This window comes from Anguilla rostrata, chromosome 10, assembly GCF_018555375.3.
Source record: "Anguilla rostrata isolate EN2019 chromosome 10, ASM1855537v3, whole genome shotgun sequence".
Classification (NCBI taxonomy): Eukaryota; Metazoa; Chordata; class Actinopteri; order Anguilliformes; family Anguillidae; genus Anguilla; species Anguilla rostrata.
Genome location: NC_057942.1, coordinates 31,212,455 through 31,229,591, shown reverse-complemented (window position 1 = coordinate 31,229,591; position 17,137 = coordinate 31,212,455). Strand labels below are relative to the sequence as shown.

Genomic DNA, 17,137 nt, shown 5'->3' with positions numbered 1-17,137 from the left:
TGCGAAAGTCTCACGTCTGGGATGCAGGCCCCGGTGAAGCCGAACAGCCCGTTGGCGTTGTCGCTCTTCAGGACCCGCAGCTTGGCGGTGGGGCGGGGGTCAGGCAGCCGGGCCCCGCCGCGAGCCGAGACCAGCTGAAGGTAGAAGACCTCCTCGCCCTCCTCCTCCTGGTCGTCGCGCGCCTCCACCACGAACGACTTCCTCTGCTCCCCCTGGCGGTACTCCAGGTAGCCCGACACGTTGCGCAGGTCCGTTTTAGCCGGCTGCCCGTGGAGCTCCCGGATCTGGGCCCGGCTCAGCCTGGCGGAGTACAGCCGCACGTCCTGCAGCAGGCCCGTGTACCGCTCCTCGCCCACCGGGTCCGACCCGATCCGCACCGGCGCCGGGCCTGCGGTGAGAGCAGCCAGTCGGTCAGGATCCCTTTGAGGGGTCGGTTTTTTGTGATGTTTGTAACGTTGAAAATTCTAAATTTACTGTTCTAGAACAGAATGCTACATAAAAAATGTGTATTATTATTATTATTATTATTATTATTAGCATTATTATCAATAACAACAACAACAACAACAACAATAATAATAATAATAAAACAACAATAATAAACAAACAAATAAATAAATGAAGTCAAACTTTGAAGAGGTTAATTAAAAGCCAGCTGAAAGAGATAGATCTTTAGTCTTAAAAAAAAACAGCTTGCCTTTAAGAGGTCTTGTGGAAGGGTTTTCCATAATTTAGGGGCGTAATCGCAAAAGGCAGCTTCACCAGCTTTCTTGAATGAGACGTTTAGTATATTCAATAAAACGGTCTAGGAGGACCTAAGAGCTCTTGCAGGGACATAAAATGATAAGCAATCTGTGATATATTAAGGTGCTAGACCGTTAACAAGTGCAAGGACTTTAAAATCAATTCTACAAGATACAGGAAACCAATGTACAGCAGCATGGACTGGAGTTATGTGTTCCCTCCTCTTAGTTTTTTTTTTTTTAATTTGTGCTGCAGTGTTCTGAATTTGCTGTCATTTTTCAATGCATTTTGGTGGCCCAGTAAAAAGAGAATTACAGTAATCCAGCCTGCTCGTGATAAAAGCATGTACCAGCATGTCAGCATCTTTTTGAGGTTAAAAAAAGTAACACAAGCTCTCTTGGTGAAAACTACTGGACACTGAGGCCAGCCATCAGTTTTAAAAAAGTCTTAAGTTTTCATTCAGCTGATTAAAGTTTGGATTCAAAAGCAGAACACCGCAACTTGCATTCAAACCCAGAGGTAACTTCTAATGAAGGGCAGTTCAAGGCAAGCTCAGTTAACACCTTAACAATGGCGTTTCGGACACTGGACATTTATACGTATGTTAGTGTGATTGACTGCAGTTAACGAACCATAAAAACCTCCAATCAGGGGATGCTTCATCCTGCAAATAAGTGTTCCTGTTCGTCAAAAGAGAAAATGCCCTTGGTTTTTACAAGCTCTTTGCGATGCCCAGACCGAGCTGAACGCTCATTCAAGCACTTCTGTACTCACGCTTCACACTGGGACTGGGGTTTGGCAGAAATTCCATACGGGGGCGAAGAGGGGGGGTCAACCGCAAACAAAGGGGGAACATAAAACAAAATGCCCTATGGCTTTTTTGGACCACAACCGACTACGCATCCATCGGTGCACCATTCCAAATTGACATTTAATATATGCGTGTGTGTGGGGAGATATCAGACATGGTTGAGAATCCAACCGACCCGGTTGCCCTGGCATGTTAACTGCGCTAACAGACACACTGTCTTTTAGGAGAGCTAAAGCAAAACACATTGGAACTGGTGAGGAAAGCTAACTGTCAAGAACCATTTGGTACTTATTGTCTTCTTACTGCGGAGAGACAAAACACTTCATCGCATTTCAGCTTAAACAAACTGGTGATTTAAGGAATAAGGCATTCCGTGTAGACCCGAAACAGGAAAAGAATTCTCATGGCCTGAGGTTATTGATTGGACGGCTTCGGAATTCTGGACAAGGCAACTTTCAATAAGCAGATCTTCATATCACTGCCAGTTGAGATGAATTAACAGTGAATAAACCATGAAAAACATGAATAAACCATTTCGCATTGTGCCCTGTGGTGTATTGGAGAGTAAGACGATCCATTTAGGATTCATAATTTTTAAAAGAAAAAAATAATTTTGTTTCTTTCAACAGTGCTCTTGTTTTCAAGCTTTATATAAAAAGAAATGGAAAGTGCTAGGGATTATATATAGCAATGGGCTAGCTTCTGTGAAATGTAACAGACCAAATGCAAATGAGCCACTATACTCAAGTTTCTTAATTACCAAGCCCACTAAATTCAACTTGCTCACTGTCTACTCATTACACAAGTACCTAGCGATATCTTTGGTTAGCCCTTGTGTTGTCTTCATGTTACTCAGCCCCCCTGTTTCCACAGGGTCAAAAATGACCCAGCCTTGCCGGACCCCCTGTGATAAAGCCTCATCATTGAATCATAAACCCTAAAAAGGTTTATCTAAAAAGGTCTTCATGTAGAAACACCCTGTCACTCAGTAAGAGAACAGTTATGAACCAATTTCTTGATATCTACAGAGAGACTGCATTTCCCCAGTCTACATCACTTGTTTTTATGACAAAGCACACATCAAAATAGATTTTTTTTTCTGTAGTAAATGTGTGGCACTTAACTTTGAGTATGACTTCTGATTTCATAACAAATTAGACAATCTTTGTACCTTGATAGTGTAGCACTTTTCTAAAAATATAAAAGCAGGCAAATGTTTAACTTTTTCTACTAGTAGGGTCTGTCTAGGAAAAGTCATCGAATTTCATGCTGAAAAATGTTGGGGGTTTTCACTGCTGTTAAACTGGACATGGTCGTTTTTGGCCCTGAGGACAACAGGACAATTAAACAAAAGAAATCTACAGTTCAAGCTAGAGATCTGTCAAAGTCAGGTCAGTTTCACATAAGAAGAATGAAGGCCACTGAACGGACTCACCATCAGTAATGGCTTCCCCTTTCAGACTCTTCATTCCACCCGGCATTAGGTTCCCATCCAGGAAAAACTCGATAATCCCGTCATTGAGGGTAACCAGCACGTGCACCCACACGTTGTCCTCCACAAACTTGGTGGCCGTAGACAAAGCCACCTGCGTGCTGTTTGAGCCCGGAGTGCTGTACTGGAGGATCACAGTCACGTGAGACTCGTTCGTCTGGACTTTAACGCCGTAATAAAGGGTCCCGTTTTCGTTGCCCTTGGAGACGATGAAACCGTTCGTGTTCGGGCGGGGCATGAGCCAAGCTGAGAAGGTGAAGTTGGCCAGACCCTGGGGATCCACGGGGAGGGATTCGGGGACAATGGTACCGAAGGCCCCGGGGAAGCCGGAGAAAAAGAGGGCGTCGGTGCCCGAGTGGTGCCTCCTCATGTGGGGCTGGAGGTCAACCGCGACAGGGAAGGAGGCCAAGAGGATGAGGTCATCCATGGGGGGCAGGCCCAGGGGGAAGGCGTCGGACAGGATCTCCCAGCCCACGCGCACCGTCCCGAAGGTGCCCTGCTCTCGCAGAATGGTGAAGCTGGTCACGTCCGACATGTCGTCCTCGGACAGGACGTCCTCCGCCACCTCGCGGTCCAGGCTCTCGGCGGCGATGGCGAACACTCCGAAGGGGTCGTCGTTGAAGGGGACGAGGACGGACACGCTGAGGTTTGTCTCGGCCAGACGCCCACCATCCCCCGGGTAGCCCCCTGCATGAAAGGGGAACACAGATAAGGAAACCTTCAATGCTTTGCATAAGCACTACACACACCTCACTTACAAAACCCAAAGCATGTGTCAGTGCTAACTCAAACATGATATCAGAAGTACCGCATACAACAAATAGACCAATATATAAAGGTCAGCTCAAATTAATTGCAAAACTCCACATTTGCTGAAACACAGGAAAAATAATGCAATATCTTGTTTTTGTTCCCAATTATGTATCCTTTCTAGCCAGCCCAGGCATTTCAACTGGGCCCCATGGACTGGCTTGTCTTTCATCCAAGTATTAAAGACTAATTATTTCAAGCATTGAACTAGATGCCATCGCTAATCCTTCTGCCAGTTCTATGGAGATATGGTATACAGGCACAGTTTATTCTAGGCACTGCACCTGTTTCTCGTCTAAAATTGAGAAATTCTACTCTTACGCATTCCAAGATATCTACAGAGTATCTACAGCAATATGGTTAATACCTTACCTGAAACATTCATCAGCATGAGAGTGTAGACTTCATTGAACTCTGGGATTTTGTCGGAGATGGCCTCCAGAACGATGGGCTTGGTCACTTCCCTGTCGGCGAAGACAATGGCACCGGTCGTGTTCACGAACTCCTGGCCCAGCTCCAGAGCCGTGTCATTGACAAACAGCTGCCAGTAAATGGTGACGTCACCAAAGGGCCCCCTGTCTCTCACCACACTGACAGGAAAAAAACAGAGAATTTTGGGTATAATGATAAATAACAATCAATAACTAACACCAGATGCGTGAGAATAATTTATGCATTGGTGTTTAGGACTTAAATAGATTAAACAAAATTTGAAGGCCAAGTTATGTGGTAAATGTTGAACAGCATTTAACCATTGAAGGTGTAAAATCACAGATATGCGATTAGAATGCTCTTAACTTAACATTCTAATGCTGATGTAACAATCATTACTGTTAACTGAAAACAACTGAGTTCTAGAACACTGACATACCAAAAACATACTCTTCAAACGGTTAAAATACAAAATGTAAATCTAGACTGAGGTCTTGAACTGAAAACATCCTTCCCTGGATGACACAAATGAAAATATTTTTGAGAAAGAAAAAAAAATGCTACAACACGAACGATGGTTCGGAATGGGGTTTGGAAAAAAAGCATTTAGTTCAAATTCATAAGAAGGATACTGGAACATTTCTCACTAGAAGTTAGTGGGTTTCCCTTCCTCCACCACCCTGGCCACTGGCTGGAGAGAGAAGATCCCGTTGGCGTCGTCGTTGGCCTCGATCACCACGGTGGCAGTGTCTGCTCCGTACACTACCGCGTCACCTGCCACAACAGACCATGTGAGCTGCCTCAAATAGGCCCGCAGCCTTCTCCCATGTCAGTTAGAACTATTTGGCACTAGGCAAAACAAATGCTTATGGACATGGGAAAACCATACCACAAAATCAGGAGGTCCATTTGAGAAATGACATAAAATAAGATCGGAATACGACTGTTGACTTCAAACAACCTAGTATGGAATCGACAGAATTAACAATATAATGTTTTAAAATGAACATGACTGTGCATAAGCTCTGTATTTTTCAAACAAAGAAAAACATCTCTTAATATCTTTACCTGTCTGAAAAAGCCATCTATACTAATGGAAAACATTTTTGTTCTTCAATTTCTAATTTTCAAATTCAATTTTCTATTCCTGTATTGTCGCTCATTCTAAACAATATAACAAAGATGAGATATTTCAAATTCCAATCATTGCCACGACAACCATGCAAAAGAGCTTTGAGATCCTGATGCAGATGACCTTCACATTTTAGACCAAATAAAGAAGAAGAAAATAAAAGGCTGGCGGTAGAAGTCTTTGTAGCGCAGAGCAAGCCAGAAAGCAGTAATTAACTTCCTGCCTTCCTGCTTTCTTCTCCATTCCTGTTACACAATACTAGGATTACGGGCAGGGCTTCCCGGGGTCAAAAGAGTCAAAGAAAGTCAGCTGGGCCACTCCAAATGCCACTGGAACACACGTAGCTTTCCCACCAAGTGAAGGACAAATTAATAAAATTATTCAAGCAAATATGATGAACAGATTCTACCCCTTTGCTTAAGTTTCAACTACCGGTTAATTCCCTGGAAGAGCTTTGACCAACATGCGACAAGGAAAATGCAGCCATTTTCAGCCCTTGGACAGGTGCTTGCTGTTAACACAACTTATGGCATGCGATGAATGTTAATGTTGTGTATGTTGGATTGGAGTAAGGCTTGTGTTTAAATACCCCCGCCCCTTTCTCCCCAAATTCAGAGATTTCTTGCTATGTCACTCACACCTGCATGAGGAGACTGCAGCTCATTGTTTTTCTGATACACTCTCCCAGAGACCAGTGGCTGTTTGTGTCTGTATATTTACTGCATATGACCACTTGAACAGACCTGTGGCGTTATACAGAATGATGTAAAATGGTTCGTCCGTTTCAGGAATGTCATCTTCCACAGTTGCCACAGAGATGTTCTTCATCCATTCCCCGATGCCGAAGACCAGCGTGGTGTCGTTACTCAGTGGCACGATGTCTCCGGGTGAGGCATCACCGTTAGCGATCTGATACATCACGGTGGCGACAAAGTCAGCTGGCCCAGCTCTCAGAACTGTGAAGTTGGCCACGCCTCCCTCTATCACCCTGACGACCACAGGCTCTGAAAGAGGAAGAGAACCCCTTTGTATGTGACAATGTACAGCTGTGGTATAGCAATAAAAACGACATATATAATTTGTGTGATTAATAAGCATCACACAGTAATCAAATGTCAAGTTACAATGACAATTTCATTTTACCGCCAAAAGAAATGGGGTCATCGTTCTTCCTAATCCGAATGCTTGCATTTAACATGTTCCCAAGCCTTGCGCCCCCAGTAGCATTGAGAAGCGTGATTGTGAAATGTTCTTCGTCTTCTGGTATCTATTAGGGTAAAGAAAATATACATGCCAAAACAATTTTTTCTAAAATTTTAACCCAAGACATTGCTTTTGTCAAAGAAACTCACTCTTGGATAGAATTAAAGGTTATCAGTTACCGAGGCCATGGGAAGTTCGTGAAAAAGGGCCTACCTCATCGGGGACGGAGAAGACAGTGAGGTTTTTCTCATGTTCCCCCTCTCTGAAGACCACGTAGCCCTGCACAGGGGACACGTCTCCAGAAAAACGGGGCTCCAGGACCCAGAGAACGGACACTTCCCCGAACCCACCCCTGTTCCTCACAACGGGGAAGGAGGCTGGCAGAGAGGGCACACCCAGATCGAGCTTTAGTATCGCGTGATAAAAATAAGGGTTTGAGCAGTTCTCATTAATCATTAATCTTAATCACGCTCAAATAAAATGTCTAATATAAATTTTAAAAAGAAAGATAAAGATGACACGCCGCTGACAAACCGACCCAAATTGCGCCAACTCACAAAGCAGCTTGTGCTTAACTTTGAGTGATGCGTGCAGGCACACAGTGCTCATTTTCAGTGCTTCTGCTTACATCAAGAGTTTTTATGGTCTCTGGAAGTCATAACAGTGCTGTCCAGAACGATCTCAGTGATCTTGGGAAGAAAAATTGTGTGCAGGCTTCTGTTATTTTTACGATGACAGAACAAAAAAAAAAAAAAACAGAAGACTTTTGCTGGAACTAAACTACTCAAATTCGGAAATTCGGAAAAGTTCAGTTCCTCAAAGTTAAGGACAAACTGCACGGTGATGAGATTAAATCTGAGTGTGAGTTGGTGTGCATGTAAACTCTCTCATACGCAGTCACCTGAGTGAGATTGAAGCCCTTTGCTCTCGTTAATGGCCTCTGACAGACCAGGGCGGATGAACTCGATGACCCCGAAAGGGTCGTCGTTTTTCAGCACGGTGATGTTGACCTCCCTGGCCGCCCCCAGGCTGCTGGGAGGGCTGCTGTAGCTGCTGAGGACCACCGAAAACGTCTCGTCCAGCTGAAAACACCAACAGCATCTCTCAGTAAGGTGAACGGGGGCAAATGTCCTGGGTGACTTCAGGCCACATCGCCCACTTTTCAAAAGAACGCAATGTTTAGCGTTTCGCTACTTATTAATAAATGTAATTTTGAAATGCAAGTCAAGATAACTTGATACTTTAAACTTCATTGTGTAGCATTTGTTTTTGCTATTCTGCCAACATTCACTGAAAGCGTGTAATTTGATGAGGGATTGGGAAAAAGAATCCTTAATAAATCAATAAAAAGCTTTATTGTTTGAAAAAAAGAAATAAGAAAGAAAAGCAAGGGGGCATTGTGGGAGTTTACCTCAGGAACGCCGTCGGGTCTGGCCACCAGTGCCACCAGCACCTCCCTGTCGCCCGGAGAGAACTCCATCACGCCAGTGGCACCGTAGAAGTCGACGTCGCCCGCCGGCAGGACCGTGTAGCGGACCAGCTGACTGAGCAGCAGGCCCTGGGACCGAACCACCCTCAGCTCCACGGTCTCGCCCTCCTGTGGTAGGGGGGAGATCCGGCGTTAGTGGTGGTGGCCAGAGCATCTCGAGGAGCGGGAAGTATTGTAGACACACATGTATGGTGAAGAATTAGATTATTGTACAATCCATTTGTATTCTATTAGCTTCTTGTGTTGTACAGTCTTTAGATGATAGAGACACTAGCATCGTTGTCTCACCCAGTGTGTACTCAGTTTTGTATAATTCCATGTCTTCCCTCATTCTCATTTTAGAGTTGAATTTCTGTGACTGCCCATATAGTTTGCTTCATATTAAAGAACGTTTTGAACAGAGAGACTTGTGTTAGCAAGTGTAAGAATCTAACAGGCTCACGTTGATTATCCAGGGTGCTCTGGAGCGGGGAGAGAATTCAAAAACGCCTCCCGGGTCATCGTTCTCCACAATGACAATCTCTCGGCTGGTGAATCCAGCTTTCAGGATCTGGTTGTCCGTGTTGGTTCTGAATGAGCAGAAAACACAGATCACACTCAAGCTCAAACGCACACACACACGCACACACACACACACACGGCAGAAGTACATACAGAAACACAAGCAGCGACCCCACTTCACAGTACCCATTTCTACAGGGCTCCAAGGGGTCGGTTCAGGTAAATAACTACCAAACAGGCTTGAGAACAGGCCAAACGCTACAGTGATTTCCTGCCAAAATCTTTTCCTGTTTCAGATGGAGCTACACCACGAATTATAGATACACTGGTGGACAGATATTTCAATGTACTTTTCGCTCTGGACAAGCATATCTGCTAAATGACTTCATATAAATTTTGACTCCCAAAAGGGATGTTAACTACAACTTATTTTCCTTTTTACATTTTACAAAAATTTGGCTTCATTCTTAACAAAACAAAATCTTTTTTTTCTATGGTATGTGTTCATAAGCAAGTTATTGTACAGTATAAATTCTGCTGAGACCTGTTGTACATGTCTGCTGAAATGAGGCTGGTTTTAGGTTCTGACATGATAGCCAAACATGCATGCAGTTGGCTCAGAGTTGGCCCCTGGCAGGTTCGAGCTTTGAGCGACTGGGTCCCACAGGGGCCCACAAGCTTTTTCTCCAGACAGGGCAGCTTACAACTAAACTCAGCCCAGCTTCTGATGAGTACAGGGAAGGGGGGTGTGGGGGTGGAGAGGGAGGGTGGGAGAGCCCAACATAATTGGTAAATTACAAACAAAAGCAAGCCAGAGTAAAGCATTCCAAACAAATGCTTTTGGTAAACTCACCGCATGCATACAAACACAGATGTCTTTAGAGGCAAGCATAAAGCCTCTAGTTAAATTAGGTGCTACACATAAAGAAGACGCCCCCCCCTCCCCCCGGGTCCACCCCCACCCTCACCCTCATCGTCTCCCCATGGTACCCCCGCACCCTGTGGCACCCACACAAATTTAACCCTCCCCCCACCACCCCAATCCAAAAGCTGGCCCTTTTCAAACAGTCCTGATTCACAGCACACAAAGAGCCAAGCTTTCTCCACTTACCCAAAGTACACTACAAACCGCTCCGTCTCTACCCTAAAGACAGCGAGCGGGGGAGAGGCAGAGAGAGCGTTCCCGTCAGTGCTCATGAATAACAAAACAGCCCCAGAGAAAAGAGGGAATGAGAAGAGGAAGACACTTCTCCCCTCCTCCTCACCCGTTCTCTCGCTCTTTCCTCGTGAGAAAGCCTCCGCAATATCCCCCCCCTCATCCCGTGTTTGAGTTCTGCCCCGCTGACTACCGCCCGCCCCCAGGTTCCCTGCTCACTCTGATGAGCACTGACCTGGCGGTCCTCAGGTTGCCAAGGCTAAAGAGCTGGAATCTTCACTAAACACACACCCAAACACTGATTACTGATTACACACACAGATGTGCAACCACATATACCTACATGTGCACACACACAGACACACACACACACACACGCGCAAACGTGCAAACGCATGGGCTTACACATACCTATGCAAGCTCACACACGTAGGCACACACACATATACACACGCACGCACACACACACAGACGTGCAAACACATGAGCTCACACATACCTACGCGCACGCACACACACACGGACACACGATCACACATGCGTACATACATGGATACGTTTCCTCATTAACTCTAACACACATACTTTCAGATAGACATACATGAAGACCCAGACGCTAGTTAAAATGGATGTTTAGTAAGAAGAAATGAGTCTCCAACAGCAGCGTGTGACTGCATACCTGTCCAGAGTTATGAGGACTGTCTCATTGATCTCTGGGATGCTGTCCGCTTCCACGCTGATGTTTATGGACGCGTCGCTCTGTCCGGACAGGAATGTGACAGACCCGCTGAAGGGACCCAGGTCGCTGGGGGTAACGTCGTCCCGGTTGAAGCCGACGGGTCGCAGGCTCCAGAACACCACTGCCTGTCCATCTGTCCCGTCCCGTCGAAGTGAAAGAGAAATCTGAGGAGACGGAAACATTACAGTCTTCAAAAATATGGTGGAGACTGATGGGGGATCAGATCCCAAAAGGAGTTTTTATCGTTCGTTTGAGAACTTTTTACAGCAGGGAAGTTAGTCCTGGAAAGATCTAGACTAAAACTTCAAGCAAAATAACCTTGTTAATGACATCCAAAAAACTCTCCAGTCACTACGCTGGCTGGCTATTGAACCGCGTATGTCAGTTACATCTTTGTAACAGATACCCTGGTTTTTATGGGGGTACATCCAACAGAGTTAAGACTGGAATTGATGGCATGGGCATTGACTGTGACATCACAGGAACGTACCAGGTTGGTTCGGTTGTCATCTGGCTCATGCACCACCACAGTCTGGTTGTTCGTGAAGCCTATTTCCCCGTTGGCAATGTCTGGAGTGACCCTGAGGGAGATGTTGAGGGCCCCCCCGAACCTGGGGCTGACTGGGGGAATGGGGGTGCGGATGTTCACCAGTTCGACGTTGTCCAACTGGGGAAGACAAAGGGAGATGCTGATCGGGTGGTCCCACAGGTGGGAGTGGCTGTAGTGCACGTGGTCTTTATTGATGTGCCACTGGACTAGGCTACACATGTTTTTTTCAGCGAACAATGTTTTCTTATGTTTCATCGGGGTAGGGACAGCAGTGTAACGTAATGGCTTGGGAACTTGACTAGGGGACTAGGCTTGCAACCCTGAAGCTGTAGAGAGTTGACTCTCTGGTGGCCTTTTTGAACATGCCTTTGTACCAGACCAGCCCTTGAAAATGAACATTTGAAAATGTCTAACGTTACTATCTCACGTTGCAAATCCGATTACAGCAGACTGACAAACGGCAGCTACCAGATAAAGCTAGTGGGAAAAATCAGCTGAGCATAGCACGCTTTAAACTAAGCATCTTTTAATTTGCAAACCGTAGGCTACTTGCTTTCTGTTTGTTTCCATCTCCATTATACCAATTAAAATTCTCCTGAAAGGGTTCATAAACAACACCCCAGATGGTCCCACAGGATCGTCCCTTTTCTCCAGTTGCCTCAAAAGGATTTCGGACCAATTAAATCTGAAGGAGCACTTCGTCCGTCGTGTGTTTGTTTATTAGCATGGTCCGACAGGGGCTGTTTGTTTAGAGAGCCGTACAAAGGCCCATGGCCAGGGTCCAGGAGCTTAGCCTTCAATGCGCTCACATATGCTAATCAAGGGTTATGTTTATCTGCATCAAAAACCTGCCACTGTCTGGGGTGGACGACCAGAGAGAGAGAACTTTCGTGGGATTAGGAGTAAGACAGTGAACTATTCTTTTACTGGGATACTAAATCAAACAAGGCTTAAGGCTGATGCTACCACTCAAATCCAGTTAAAGGGGCGAAGGTACAAGCCAACAAATGTGGTCAGAAGAATGTGGTGGGCTTTCATGAATGATGTGTAACATTGAGTTTAAAAGGCCTTAAGGTTTGGACAAGACGCTGACCAATGCGTATGCTGAATCTGTCCATGTGGTTTTGGTAAGGATCAGAATAGGAAAACAAATAACAAAGTCCCATTGTTTGTGGTCTTTGCGTTTTATTTGACAGCAGTTTGAGGAAAAAAAAAACATTTATTTTGCGGAATGACTGGTAACGCTCTTTCCTCGTGCACACCTGCGGGTGATTGGCGGGTGAGCAGGGGAACAGGCGGAAAAGCCGACCGCGAGGCTCACCTGGACGAGGAAATGCGCCCCGTTTTGGAGGAAGGCGTCGTTCCTGATGGGCAGAGCGAGCCGGGCCAGGGACTGGCCGTCGGAGAAGAGGGCGCTGTTGGCGCGGGTGCCGTTCAGGACCCCGTCCCGGGCGCGGGCGGGGTCCACGGGCCCGGCGGGGACGTAGAGGACGGTGAAACCCAGCAAGATGGCCCCCAGGGTGCCCCCCGTCCGCAGGAAGCTGAGAGACAGGAAGCGGCCGGACGGCTCGCTCTGGATCCGCTGTGCCTCGGTCGGGTGGAACTGGAACAGCCCGTACACGTCGTCACTGTCCTGGATGTAGAACACCAACTGGAAAGAACCGGAAGCTGTCAGCTCTCACATGATATCTGCATATTTTATATCGGGACTTCATAACACAGTCATGAAGCATCTTAGAATAGTGCTGATCTAGGACCTGGTTCCCCCCATTCACTGTATATACAAATCCAATATGAATCAAAAAGCAAAAAACTGATCTTAGATCAGCATTCCAGCCCTAAGACACTTTATGAATAAAGGCCAGGAACTCAAATGTACCCTACACTTAGAACTTAAAGCTGGATCACTCTGTCCTTAAATAAATTATGATATGGTGCTGAGTATCATTTGCAGATCCTTACTAGTCGATATGAGTTTCTCAGTGTGATGCTGAAGTGTTGGTCTTACACAATCATTGTTCATCATGAAAAATCTGTTTTCTGCATTAAAACTGAAAGGTGTTTCATTTAAAGTGCCACTTTCTGTAAAATTGTATTTATGTCACTTGAGATACACACAGCTGTCTGAAATCAACTAGATGGCCATATGTTTCTGGGGTAAAAAATAAATATTAAAGTTAAGCTTAATTGGACACGTCCAGTGTGCAGTTGTACCAATGAAACCCATTATCGTGTGCACCAAAGCATTTCTACATTTTTTCAGAGCTGATATCCCATGCCAGCCACAGTCATGCTTTTCTGTAATTTGAGAACCACAGATTATAATGAAATAATGAATAAATAAATGAACAATAGGCATTATATGCAGGACATATGTACATCCTGTGATTTCATGACTTCAGCATCTGGGTTCTGAAGTCATGAACATGAGGTTAGATCTACCCACTCCTTTCACATAGCACCAGGGAACGAAAGAAGACACACACACACACACACACACATGCACACAGATGCACAAACACAGAGACATACAATCAGACACATGCATATTAACACAGAAACACAGACACAGACATAGACACACACTCACAATCACCCATGCACGCACCCACACACGCTCCCACGCACGCACACACACACACGCTCCACATACACATGCACACAGACATGCTCCACACACACACGCTCCCACGCACACATGCACACGCTCCACATACACACGCACACAGACATGCTCCACACAAACAAGCTGCACAAACTCACACACACACACACACACACACACACACGTTCCACATACACACGCTGTGCACACACACATGCACACACACACACACACCCACCCACCCACAGATCATTTCTCACGGCCCCCCATCAGCAGCAGCTTCCCGCTTTGTTCAGACTCAACCACAAGAGACGGAACACCCAAGCGACAGCACTGTATCTCCCAGCTCGTGTAGCCCTGTGACCAGAGCTGCGTAAGTGTTCTCCCCTCCACCACATCCTCCCCCCTGTCCCTGCTCTCCAGATGTGCCCCCCGCAGGCTCAGTGCTCCCAGACCTCCCCTCACGGTCCGGGGGCGGACCCGCTACCCGTTTATGAGGTGTTTTCCTGTGACAGACGCGGCTCGTAACTCCTCCCGCCGTGGGAGCGGGCACCTCCATGACATTCGTGAGGAGGATCACGGTGCTCACAAGGCTGAGAAATTTTCACTCAACGACATACGACCGTGACATAACTGCAGTTCACATAGTACAGCCGCTATATGAGAGGACAACTGATATTTACTGGAAAGACGTGAACCTCAAAGTCATTGCAAATGAACGCTGTGGGTATAAACACACTGATTTTATATCCTGACTTTCTAATAGACACATTCCCTGGGTTTAATACAGTGGCAGAATGCCCATCTTTATAAGAATGTTGACCAGTGTCTATCATTTTGCCCTTCTTAGCGAGATTTCCAATGAAATTATATATCTCTACCCCATCTTTACTGCCAGTACTGAAAGCACCAATGGCAGGGAACAAAACTAGAGAGCTCTTCATAATCAGAAAGACTACAAAATTTGACAAGAGAAAATATGAAAAACCAATAATAGAGTTCAAAGAAGGTCAGTCCCAATCCAACTCATCAAGCTCAGCAGTCACTGAAATGAACATAAATGACCTGTAAGAAAGCAAATAATTTCAATTTCAAAGAAACTGACAAAGCTCCACTCTGCAGCAGTTAGACTGAGCTCATCCCATCGCAGTCAGGAGTCAACACACTCACCTCCATTGGCCCGTCCACCTCGGCCCCGCCCCTCACGCTCCTGGGCAGCAGCCTGAAGGTGAAGGCCTCCGCCTCCTCCGGCGCGGCGTCGTCCACGATGGCCAGGGGGAGGGCGGCGGCCATCTGGCCGGCCGCGAAGCGCAGCGTCCCCGACGCCGGCGTCAGGTCGTCGGACACGGGGGAACGGTCGCTGCTGTTCCGCGTCACCGTCCAGTCCACCGACACGTTGCCGTGGGTGCCGCCATTCCTCACGACGGTGATGCCGTCGAACCTTAAAACGGCAAATCCACAACAAACAAACAAAGGAAGGAATAATGTAAAACAACAATGACAAATTCAGTAAAAAAAGGATTAAATGAAATGTTACATAGAGCGGTGGATCAGTGGTGGATTTTGCTCGTAATATTAATTTTCCCACTGGAATGCATAAAATAAATTCCAGTGTATTCTCTTTACTCTGGTTGTATTCCTGTTGGACTCTGTGAGTGGTAAAGACTTGTTGAACTTTCTAAGTGGTAAATTCTTACTGGACTCTAAGTAAAATCTAAGTGACCTTTCGCTACAGTAACATAAAACTCTGTACAGGGTCCAGTAACAAAACATGGTGTTTCAATAAGGCAGTTGTGTGGTTACATTACTGGATACATTAAAGATACTATTTAAACTTTGGTTTTAAAACACAATTTTCAAGCGAGGCCATCCCCAAATCAGAAAACCCCAAATGTGTCACGACCCATAGTTTGGGAACCCCAAGTGTAGCGGTTCCTTCGCTCTCACCTGGGGGTGGAGTCTTCGTTGACAGTGACAGTCTGGGTGAGCAGGCCGCTGCTGATTGACAGGACCCCGTAAGGCTTGTCGTTGGGCTCAATGGTGACCTGGGCAACGGCGGGAGCCAGCAGCACCGCGTCCCCCTTCAGCGAGTCCTCCAGGAGCACCACCTGGAAGGACTCTGCGATCTCGGGCACCGCGTCGTCCACGATCTCGAACCTCAGCTGCGCCTCGTAGACGCGCGGCGGGAACACCAGCGTGCGGCCGGCCTGCAGGTCGCGGAAGTCCGAGCCGGGCGTGGCGCTGGCCGAGCTGTTGCCGCTGACGACCGCGTAGTCGATGGACACCTCGGAGTCGTCCGACCCGATCAGCTGACCCTCGCTGGTGCGCCCGCGGGTCACGGTGATGTTGACCACGCCCGTCTCCTCGGAGACCACCAGCACGGTCTGAGCGAAGCGCAGGGGGCTGTCGTTGCGGTTGATCTTGATCTGGACGCTGCTGCGATTGGGGTTGATCAAGGCTCCTCCTGCCACGCCCGACAGCCGGACGGTGAAATACTCATCGTCCTCCGGCAACTGGGGAGGTATTACAGGTGGTTTAGGTCAACAAGAGGAAGATCATACACCCTAAGGAAGAATGCGTGGACCATCGAAAAAAACAGACTAGAAACCAAAGTTGAGGTCGCACACTCCCACTAGCTTCCCAAAATTACATTATTTAATAAACGGCCCACATTTCAGCACCTCCGAGCCTTTTATAGAGTGTACAACCACACTTCTGGAAGGATTACTAATGGAACATTCTGGAAGCCTGAGCACTGCTGGCCACAAGGCAAAGCTTCACTCGTTTTTCCATTACCTTTTCATTTAAAAACAGTAAATATTACTCTTGAAAGGAAAAAGAAATCACTCCGCATATATCGCACACTATCACAAAGATAATGGTATTGATGTGTTTTGACCTTTCGGTCTAAACTGAATGACTGAACAAATTAGCTGTCTCTTGCAATGGTTCTCTTTTCATCCATTAATGACATAATTTCCCAATTACTGTCTATTCATTTGAACACGGTCTAGCTGATGAATATACAAGTATTCCGTTCTGGGAAACCATTAGATCGTATGTTTTTGATTATGTACTGATTACTGACATCATCTTTTGTCCACAGCTACTGTCTGCTACGTCTGATAAAGACCGCAAGGTCAAGCCTAGCAAAAAGCAATACATTTCACTTATTGTACTGCCAGTTATTTTGCTATTGTATACGGTCTTTTGAACTAACACCTAAATAACTGAATTATTTTTGATCATGCAGAACAACACGTAATACTATATTACAAGGGAACTGTTTGGACACACATGACAAAAGAAAGACATGTCAAGGTGTTGAGGCAGTGGCAGCTAACCAGCAGTACCTGGTCGTCCTGTATCAGAATGCTGAAGACCACCATAGAGCGACCTGGCGGAATGGTGATGTTCCCCATGTCTGGGCTGAGGTCCTCGATGGCTGGATTCGGCCCTCCCACAATCTGTGG

The 17,137-nt window shown here is 46.4% G+C and overlaps 1 protein-coding gene across 1 annotated transcript in view; it reads right to left on the bottom strand.

Moving 5' to 3' along the window:
* Window positions 1-17,137, bottom strand: part of adgrv1 (adhesion G protein-coupled receptor V1) — a 159,069-nt gene that overhangs the window by 114,836 nt on the left and 27,096 nt on the right. The window contains exons 6-21 of the mRNA XM_064296515.1: window positions 17,018-17,131; window positions 15,612-16,177; window positions 14,835-15,105; window positions 12,381-12,710; window positions 11,000-11,176; window positions 10,450-10,673; window positions 8,556-8,682; window positions 8,036-8,221; window positions 7,526-7,706; window positions 6,838-7,001; window positions 6,565-6,688; window positions 6,165-6,425; window positions 4,937-5,063; window positions 4,230-4,447; window positions 2,991-3,734; window positions 15-388 (exon numbers count right to left, since the gene is read on the bottom strand). Of these exons, the coding sequence (XP_064152585.1) occupies window positions 15-388; window positions 2,991-3,734; window positions 4,230-4,447; window positions 4,937-5,063; window positions 6,165-6,425; window positions 6,565-6,688; window positions 6,838-7,001; window positions 7,526-7,706; window positions 8,036-8,221; window positions 8,556-8,682; window positions 10,450-10,673; window positions 11,000-11,176; window positions 12,381-12,710; window positions 14,835-15,105; window positions 15,612-16,177; window positions 17,018-17,131 (4,188 nt within the window). The remainder of the gene's footprint in view (window positions 1-14; window positions 389-2,990; window positions 3,735-4,229; window positions 4,448-4,936; window positions 5,064-6,164; window positions 6,426-6,564; window positions 6,689-6,837; window positions 7,002-7,525; window positions 7,707-8,035; window positions 8,222-8,555; window positions 8,683-10,449; window positions 10,674-10,999; window positions 11,177-12,380; window positions 12,711-14,834; window positions 15,106-15,611; window positions 16,178-17,017; window positions 17,132-17,137) is intronic.